Raw genomic sequence first — 9498 nt, 5'->3', positions numbered from 1 at the left:
GGGGGGAGGGGTCAGCTCTCGCTGCTGCTTGCACCACAGGAGGGCAGCGGGGGTGGGTCAGGGGAGTGCGCCCCCAGATCTGCATAGCATGGGGCAGGCTGCAGCTGCAGGGTGGAACCAGCCTGTACAGCTATTCTCACCGGAGGCTGGGCTTGGACTGGGTTCCAGTGGTGCTGGGAGGAGGCTGCAGTCACCCAAAATTTCGCCGCACCTCTGCTCCCAGTCCCTTGCTGTTGCCTGGCGCAGCCGCTGCTCAACACCCCGCTTCCACCCAAGCACCAGAAAAAGCTGTGGCTGTGCCGGGTGGCAGTGTGGGTCTGTGGCGAAACTTGGGGTGGCTGCAGCCTCCTCCTAGCGTTGCTGGAGCCCACTCTGAGCCCAGCCTCCGGTGAAGAGCCCTGCACAGCGCTGGCTCCACCTTGCAGCTGCAGTCTGTCCCATGCCATGCAGATCTGGGGGCATGTACCCCTTCCCCCCACCCTCTCACAATGTAAGCAGAGGCAGGAGCCGCTCTCCCCCCACGCCTGTCCTCCCCCCACCCCAGCTGGGCAGCACCTGCCCCTTTCCTCACCACAGAGGGCATTGATCTTCCCCCATGACCCTTCCCTCTCCCCTCCCAGCACCACAACAGACTTACCAGCTGATGGCAGCTGTACTGGATATTGGATCAGTATTGGCCCCCAAGATCTCTGTTCGTGCACCCCTAGATGCTACCTTTGTTCACCACCCTGATTCCAAATCCAACTCACAGAAATGTCATCCAAGGCTCCAGAGAAGTCAAAGCCGCAGGTCTTGGGATCATAGTAGCGATAGGCCTGCAGCTGCAAGCCTGCATCTCTGAAAATGGGGGTGTGGTTTCCCCAGGACGGTTTGGGCAGGTACACATCATGGCTAGACTTGAAGAATCGTTGCTATGGCAGAGAAAGAAAATGTGTTGAAGTGGGAGATTCAGGGTCCCAGGGCCCTAAACGTGCTGCAACCCAATATGTCTCCTCTCATCACCTCCTAGGGACTTACCAGGAAATTGGCTCCAATTCTCAGAGACCCAGTCCCAGAAATACTCTGCACAGTGACATACTGCAAAGAAAGAAAGGTACAAACATGTAAGACACTGACCTACCACACATGGCATCAACCAGGTTGAACAGATACTGACATCTTAAGTGCTTCCTGGGCAAAGAGCAGAGAAGTATCCAGTTCATGTGTTAACTCATCACTAGGAATCCAGGTGTTCCAATTCCAATGGAAAAATGTAGATTTTCCCCTTCAAAGGAGAACAGCATGGGAAGCTACAGGTTCTCCCTTGCAGGCTGGCAGCCTTCCAACCTGCAAGGAGCTGTTTGGGGTTGGGGGAGAGCAACTGGAAGCAGAAGGTGCCATGTGTATGCATATGCATGCACACGTGGCTGGCATACAGCCAAGCAGTGTGGTTGGAGCAGCCCTGGGAGCTAGATACAGAAAGTCTGGGGTGGGGGAGGAGGGCAGGAAGGTCAGGGCTTAGGGACTGTCCAGGGGCCTGAGGAGAGGAGCACCTCAGTAGAGGGCTTGAGGAAAGGCAAGTGCCTGGTGGTGCTGGGGGAAGGTGTCTAGGCGCCAGGGCTGTGGCAAGTCAGGGGGTTCCAAGGCAGCACTTGGTGCTACTGGCAAGCCCAGCACTGTGCTGTTGGCAGCAGGACCCTCCCAGAGGTGCCGTGCCTGCCCCTCCAGCAGGGGAAGGGGGTATGGGTATCCTTCAGGGTTAGCAGGAAGCTGTGTGGCTGGGCCAGCAGTGCCCAGGGCTGCTGCCTGTGCTTTCAGCAGCAGAGAGGGTGGTGGGGAGACCCTGCCCAGGGGGCCATGGTCAGGCCTCCTAGTACAGCACAGGAGCCCCAGCTTGGAGGAACACAGGGGCCCCAGCCTGGAGCAGGGGGTGCCACAGGCATCCCCTCCTTCCTCCAGCCCACACCAGTGCCAGACTTGCTCCACTGCTGCCTCCATGCACCAGAACCACTGCAGCCACCATGCTGTGGTCCTGATAGGATGGAGACCATCTGGAGCCCCCCTCACCATTCTCCTATTGCCTGTGGCACACGGCAGCATGTGGTGCCCCAGCCGCTGCCTGTGCTTCTGCATGAGGTGCACTGCATACACCTCATGCTGAAGGTCCCTGAATAGCACCATTCTGTGAGACCATGCGGGGGTAGCTGGGGGCCCCAGGAGGCTCTGAGTTGGTAGTGAGGGGCACCAGCAGGGCTGGAAGGTATAGGGGTTATAGGTTGGCAGTGAGGGGCACAAGCAAGGTTGGAGGGTTGCGGGGGAAGATAGTGTGGGTCATGAATGAGAGGCACTAGCGGGGCTAAGGGCTGCAGGTCAGGAGTGAGGGGTATTGGTGGGGATAGGGGGCTGTAGGTCAGGAGAGAGGGGCACCAGCATGGCTGGGGGAAGTGGGGTGGGAGGGAAGACTGTGGATGGGGAGTGGAGGGCAATGGCAGGGGCAGAGCAATGGCATATCAGGGCTGCTCAGTGTCACAAAGCAGTGCAGGGGACAGCTACAGCTGGATCCATGTCCTGGTGACTGAAGGGGGCAGGGAGAACTCTGATTTTCCCTTATAAAAAAAAATCAGAAAATCAAATGCAAAAATATATAGGTACTTAAAATTTATTTTAGTATAATGATTTAGGCGCTGATAAGCTTCCAAACTGCTTTAACATTGTAAATATATTAATAAAACGCTGTGTTCAACTAATACCGATATACAGATGCATTTCTTTTTATCGTGGAAAAATGCAGATTTGGGTTTGTTTGTTTTTTAAAAATCAAAGAATTTAGGAATTGTTTTTGTTTTGTGTTTTTTTTTGTTTTTTTTTAAATCGGAGAAAACCTGCTCATTGCTACCTATGCAAGACAAAATACTAGTTAGTGCACAAAGCACATTTAGTTGAGACCACAGATCTTTTAGTCAGTGGTTGGCAATCTTTATGAATGATAGGCCAGAGCCCATGAAGTGACTACTGCTGTAGGCTAATGGCCTGCTGTTGCCCCGCCACTCCTGTGCCCCTCACCAGTTTCCACTTAGATTCCCATGGCCAGCAGCCATGCCAAGGTGCAAATTCAACAGTGAGGGTCAAGAGTGCCCAGGACTGGGTTGTCAGTAGAGGCTCTGCATGAGAGGTAGAGCACAGCACAAGAATACACCAAGGCAAACAGCACAGAACAGACAGAAGGAACTTGTCAGTGCCCCCTCAGCGGCCCACACCACAGACCAATCACCTTAGCTGCTGCAGGCTGGATCCAGAGGCTGGCCTGAGGACTACAGATTGCCAACTCCTGTTTTTGTCCATTTTAAATTCTCACTTCCAATACAGCTTTAGGATAAAGAGAATTAGCTATACAAGAACATATGATCATGTTGACCAAATACTGTATTCTAACAGCCTGGGAAGCCAGAACTGCTGACTTCAAAATCCAGCCCAGACAATGGAACAATAGCTCTTTGTGATGCTGGATACTGCAGGAGAGCTCAACCACTGCCACCACAGGGACCAGAACTCAGCCACTGCTAACCAGAGCAGGACTTGATAAGCCAGGAAGCTCCTCCCCACTTTGCCACTGGCTTGTGCATGAGTCACTTTCATTTCACTATGCCTTTGTTCCTTCCTCTGAAGATGGGGAAGGACTATATTAAACTCCTTTGAGACCTACTGATGAGATCCCACAGAGGTAATTCCCTTTGCTGTTTAAAAGGGAAATGCATCTGTCATGTGAATATAGAATTGTTTACCAACAAGCACCACAATGACAGGTACAACATATTAGAATGAACAATCGTACAATGGGGGCTGCTCTAACATTTTCCATGTAGCTCCTTACCCGGCCATTCTGGATAACTTCACTGGTTTCACCCAGTGCCAGCTCTGCTGATGCCTTATTGAACTCTGCCAACCCTGCAATCGGCAAGTATTCTTTGTCCATCTTCTTAGCAGCGATCTGGGCCTCTGCCTACGGAGAGGAACACATCTTCAAATGTCACTATTGTACAGGACCCATAGGCACTTCCAAAAGCTGGGGTCAGGTGAAAGAAAAGAAAGTTTCCTTTGCTTTCCACTCACTGAGATGGTATGATAACTCAGTTAAACAGGAAGTATCCCTCAGAGGTTAGGGCTCCATCCAAAGTCAAAGCCAAAAACACCAATAAATGTTTCTGTTGACAGCTTTCTCCTGGAGTAAGGGCAAAGTTTACAACTAGCCTGATGCACAGCATTGAGCCTCTAACTCTAGCATTGCTTCAGTGGAGCAACTAGCGACCTAGCGAATGCTATGAGCCAGATACAAGAAGCAACGTGCTCAATGCCTACTAGCTGCAAGTGCCCACAAGCAGCTACCTGTTCCTTCTGCTAGCTGCAACCGAACCATTCTGCAGAAAGGGAGAACAACTCATTTACAAAAGAGCAAAGTTTCTGTATGTGCAAATCTGGCCCATGCCCCTCAGTACTGTAGTAATAAGCCTATCATGCCAGCTCAGATATAAGCCTATACTATGCTAGAAAAATTACAAGACTAGTTGCATCATTCTAGAAAATGGCTGGAGCTATAGTACAAAAGAGGCCCTCCTGTAAGTCAGGTTTGCGGCTCTGGTCAGGCCGCAGTTGGAGTACTGCATCCAGTTCTGGGTGCCACACTTCAGGAGGGATGTGGACAGCATGGAGAGGGTCCAGAGGAGGGCCACCCGCATGATCAGGAGGCAGCAGGGCAGACCCTACGAGGAGAGGCTATGGGACCTGAACCTGTTCAGCCTCCACAAGAGAAGGCTGAGGGGGGATCTTGTGGCCACCTACAAACTAGTCAGGGGAGACCAGCAGGCATTGGGGGAGTCTCTGTCCCTGCACCCCACCTCCCGAGTACTACCAGGAGTGACTAGAAATAACGGTCACAAGCTGGCAGAGGGTAGATTCAGACTAGACATCAGGAGGTGCTACTTCACTGTCAGGGTGGCTAGGATCTGGAACCAACTTCCAAGAGAAGTGGTGCTGACTCCTACCCTGGGGGTCTTTAAGAGGAGGCTGGATAAACACCTGGCCGGGGTCGTTTGACCCCAGTACTCTTTCCTGCCAAGGCAGGGGGTTGGACTTGATCTGCTCAGTTGCTTTCCGACCCTACCAACTACGAAACCAAGTCATTTAGATCTCCAAAATTTTAACTAAGTTAACTAGTGATAAAATTGGCTTAAACTGCCATGGCCTTATCTACACTGAGCTGCCAACTGCCATCAAAACTGGTGCAGACCAGAGAAGGATTCCTTAGGAGACAAGGCTGTAGGTGAGAAAATCTAAACTACTCATGCAACTCAGCTCAGACTGTGGTAGCAGGACCAGTGGCTGCTGGACACACATTCCTCTCTATACATTCACCCTGCCTACTTCAGCCAGCCAAGAAATACTGGCAACATGTCCACAGTCCACAGCCTATTAATAGTTATCAGAGTATTTGGGAGGATAAATATATCCTTAGTCCCAGAACACAGGAATAGCATTTGCCATGGCCTAAATGCCTAGAGAAAGCTGTCCTCTCTTAAAAAGGTCACATAAAGGGGCAGGCCACTGTTAAGAGCTAGGGCCTAGCTGGTTCAGACCTAGCTGGGAAGTGACTCTCCAAGAAAAAGCTGACCACACAGCTGGAGAGCACTAGGACCCTGCTGCAGGACCTAGAAGCAAGGGGTTAAAAAGAAAGAGCCTCCAGAGCTGAAGCCCAGGACACACAAAAGAACTGTTTTGTTGAATGTGCCCTGAAAACCAAAAACTGCTGCGAAAGACTTGAGTATAAAAGAAGAGTCGCTGTAGAGCTGGAAAAACAGGCAGAGTGGCCTGATACAGGCAGCTGGCTAATCAGAGACTGATTTTAGCAAGTAATAGAAGTACAGAGCTGTAAGGCTCCAGGTAAATAATCCCACCTTCACCATAATCCCTCTGCACTTCACACTGGATTAGAGAGAAGCCAGTAAGGGAGACTCAGCATAATTTCCCAGACTGCCCCCAGCTACCACATATGCATGTATTTTAGTCTCTGCACCCAAAAGGTATCCCTGCTCAGCAGCAGGCTTACTTTGCGGATGCAGTTCAAGACGTAGGGCTTCCCGTTATCATCCCGGTAGGCTCCAACACCCAGGTTCATCTTCTTAGCGTTGGTGTCACGCTTGAAAGCTTCTGTCACCCCCAGAATAGGATCAGGGGGTCCCATCTCTACATGAGACCACCAGGAGCTGCAATGAAGACCAAAAGGAAGCCTAATTATGAACGGAGCTCTTTATTCACATCTATTAAAAGGCTGTTTGTTACAGCCTGGCTTATTGGCTCACCTACAACAGGAGCCGCAAGATCCCAGGCCAAAACATTTTTTTTTGTAGACAAAAACTGTAATTTCCCTCCCAGGAAGGTATAGTTCAGGAACAGTGCTTGTTTCTCAGTTTTGCCAGTTTCAAATAATTGGGAGGTCTCCCACTGCCCATGCAATCCCTCTCCTGGCTCTGTTGTAGAAGATTAGAGCATGGTGTAAGTCGGATGGAATTTTCTAAGGCAGTCTGAAATTCAGTGACTTGAGCCACTGAACATCCCAGCCTACAACTGCTGGTGTTGATGATGTTAGTTTTAAATGCAAACTGATCCAGTATCTCAAGGCACAGCATATTGATCCTTGGTCCATCCAAAACTAGCATAAATTCCAGTATATCAGCTCTAAGCCGTTTGGGACAGAGCCAGGCTCTCAACTGTACCTGAAAAAGAGTTGGTATGAACATGGACCTACCCCATATCAATTTATCATTACAGAGCTAATAAACAAGTGCAGGATTGTTGCATAAGCTAGGCATCTCAAAGTTTGACAACTTCAGTCTGACATTAAAAGCCAAGCAGCTGTATTTCTGTCCACCAAGGTGCATATCCTTCCCCCCCCTTAAAGTGGTTTATAGGGACCAAAAGAGGTAAGAGCACCGTTAACGGGAAGAACCATATTAAACAATTTATGCTCCATTAGATACTCAGCTCACTAGTCTCCTGGACCCACATTTAGACTCCACCAATTAACAAGCAAACAGCACCAGCTCAATGCAGTGGAAAGCATTCTAGCTTCTCTCTAGAAAGCTACAGAAGGCTGATTTTCATGCATGTCAAACACTAAAAACGCTGCTGGAGTTGGTGGGAACTCTGGCTGCTACAGCAGCAGTGAGACCCTTAGAGAACAGTTACAGCTTTATGTTGTGCTAAATTCATCTTTAATCACAGTAGTCTTAGGCTGCAAGCTCCTTAGCACAAGGACCATCCCTATTTCGATGCACAAGATACCTAGTACACAAGGTCCCAAATTCTGACAACAACTGTACCTTGGCAGCTCCCAGGCTTCCCCCCACCCCACACACACCAGGCAAGCCTCCTCACCTCCCAGCATACCAGAGAGTTCGCAACCCCAAATACTATAATTTCTCTTGGAGTTTTGTTTGTTTAAAATCTGCTGCTCTGACACAAGCTTTTGAAGCTAGAATTCAAACCCTCTTCATAAGTAGAGGCCATGGAACTAGGAAAAGTCTTCAGCTCAGGGTAATCAAACAAAGCCCAAAGTCACTTTCAGGTCAGTGTGCTGTGAAAGATCTGCATTTCACAGCACAGAGTCACTTTGAGGTCCGTGTTTCACCGCAGGAAACAGTTTTTTAAAGCACTTGCTTCCAGATGTGTTACACTGGCCTTCAGTCTTTGTTGATGCATCACTGGTAGATACTTGACCAATCTGCATGTGGCCATGGAGAGCAAGTCAGCTTGCTGACACAATCCCTGTCTACCAGGGAGTTTGGATTTGAGGTGGGTGGTCTGCTCCTGCTCGCTATACTCCAGTAAGGAGGTCAGATGTGTTTCAACGGGAAGTCAAGAGGCAGAGGCACCTCCAGGGCCATCCTTTCTAGCCACCTGCTCTTGTCCCGTCTGCAGCACTGTCACTCCAAGGAGCGAGAGGTCCTCCTAATTAATGTCAAGGATGCAACAAGTCAGACTATAAGAAGCCTCATTATTTTCTGTTTGGACTCAGTTTCTCCAGTAGGTGGCATAAGAGAAGACCTGGAGCTTTTAATCTGTCCCTTTGATTTGATGAGCAGCTAGATCTTTAATGAGAGTCCTCATCATGAACAATGGGAGTACTAAATATAGCTCCAAGACAAAGGACAGCAGTCTTACATAGCATATGGATATTCTGACAGTACACGATTGTGCCTTAACATGAATGTGTACATTTACCCCCATGTGGGATCTGGGGAGTAGCAGGATTTTGAAGGTAAGGGCTAAGAAAATTTTCCGCCATGCAATGCTCATCTCCTGCGCACCTTAGAGCTGAAAAGAGAAAAGCAAAGTGATACTGTTCTCCTTGTTAAAGTAAAAGAACAAAGGGTTGTCAAACACTGATAAGTCAGGCAGAAGGCAGGACAGAAAGGCACCTTGCAGACTAATTAAGAGAAGTTTCAGCAAAGCCTAAGTCAGTTTACACCAAGCTTTACCAAAGCAGATAAGTTCTTTGGGCTAGGAAAACTACCTCACCTAGATAAGACAGCTTTCTTGGCCATACATAAACTGATATCCTGGGAAAGAGGCCTGGACTCAAAAAAGGAGGCGGGGGCAAGTGCCCTATAAAGCACATACAGTGACTAATCAGTGCTCTGCAGTTAAGCATTTAAGTTTTATAATGCTGTGACAGACAAGTTACAGTATGGGCAGCCAGGTGTAAAGGGCAGCAAAGATCTATTACTGCAGTGGTTCTCAATGTTCTTTGGGTAGATGTGATATCTCTCATTAGACCAGCTGAGTAGTCTGGAAAAAGTTCTTTGCAAGCTTTTGGGCGCAATCATCCTTCTTCAGGCATAGGGAGTCTCTGCTGTTCTGAGACTTCAAGGATTGAAAGAAGTTAAGAGTGTGACAGGATGTCAATAAGAACATAAATAGGTGGAAATTAGGAAAACAAAGAGGAAGGGAAGGCAGGGGGGAAAAAAGCCAAAGGTAAGTAAGGGAAACTCTACTGTAGTAGTTTTCCAAGGTAGAAAAGAGGCTGCCTGTAAAAAAGTAAACAGCTGGAAATTAGTAAGCCAAAGGGTAGAAAAGGAGGGGAAGGGAGGAAGAGGGGGAAAGAAGAAGCAGAGCACCCTCTACAACCTCTCTGAACTTGGCAGGACTCCTGGTTGAGAACCACTGTTGTGATGCCTCTACTTACTTCAGTGCTTCTCAGCCAGGGTCCTACCCCATGCTCTTGCCCATACTAGGGTTCTCTGTAGAGGTCCACTGATATATCAGTCCATATTAGATCAGCACCGATAAAAGCAAAATTGACATTATTGGCAATTGGCTTTTTTTTGGTCAGTGTAGCCATGCACACGGCTAGGAATGCAGCCAAGCAGCTTGGAGACCAGCGTGTGGCTGGTAAGTCTGGGGGGAGGGGCACTGGTGGGGGTACACTGAGGCACCCATAGTGAAGGAGGGAGTGGGGCTGGGGCA

General features: G+C 49.2%; 1 protein-coding gene across 1 annotated transcript in view; it reads right to left on the bottom strand.

Annotated features, from left to right (window-relative positions):
* GOT2 (glutamic-oxaloacetic transaminase 2) overlaps positions 1–9498 on the bottom strand; it is a 25485-nt gene that overhangs the window by 11998 nt on the left and 3989 nt on the right. The window contains exons 2-5 of the mRNA XM_019505835.1: positions 6080–6236; positions 3851–3979; positions 1018–1077; positions 750–911 (exon numbers count right to left, since the gene is read on the bottom strand). Coding sequence (XP_019361380.1) covers positions 750–911; positions 1018–1077; positions 3851–3979; positions 6080–6236 — 508 coding nt within the window. The remainder of the gene's footprint in view (positions 1–749; positions 912–1017; positions 1078–3850; positions 3980–6079; positions 6237–9498) is intronic.

The sequence above is a fragment of the Gavialis gangeticus genome, unplaced genomic scaffold, assembly GCF_001723915.1.
Source record: "Gavialis gangeticus isolate Ggan-Ray unplaced genomic scaffold, GavGan_comp1, whole genome shotgun sequence".
Lineage (NCBI taxonomy): Eukaryota > Metazoa > Chordata > Crocodylia > Gavialidae > Gavialis > Gavialis gangeticus.
Note: the sequence above shows the minus strand (reverse complement) of the source record. Positions and strands in the feature narration are given on the sequence as shown.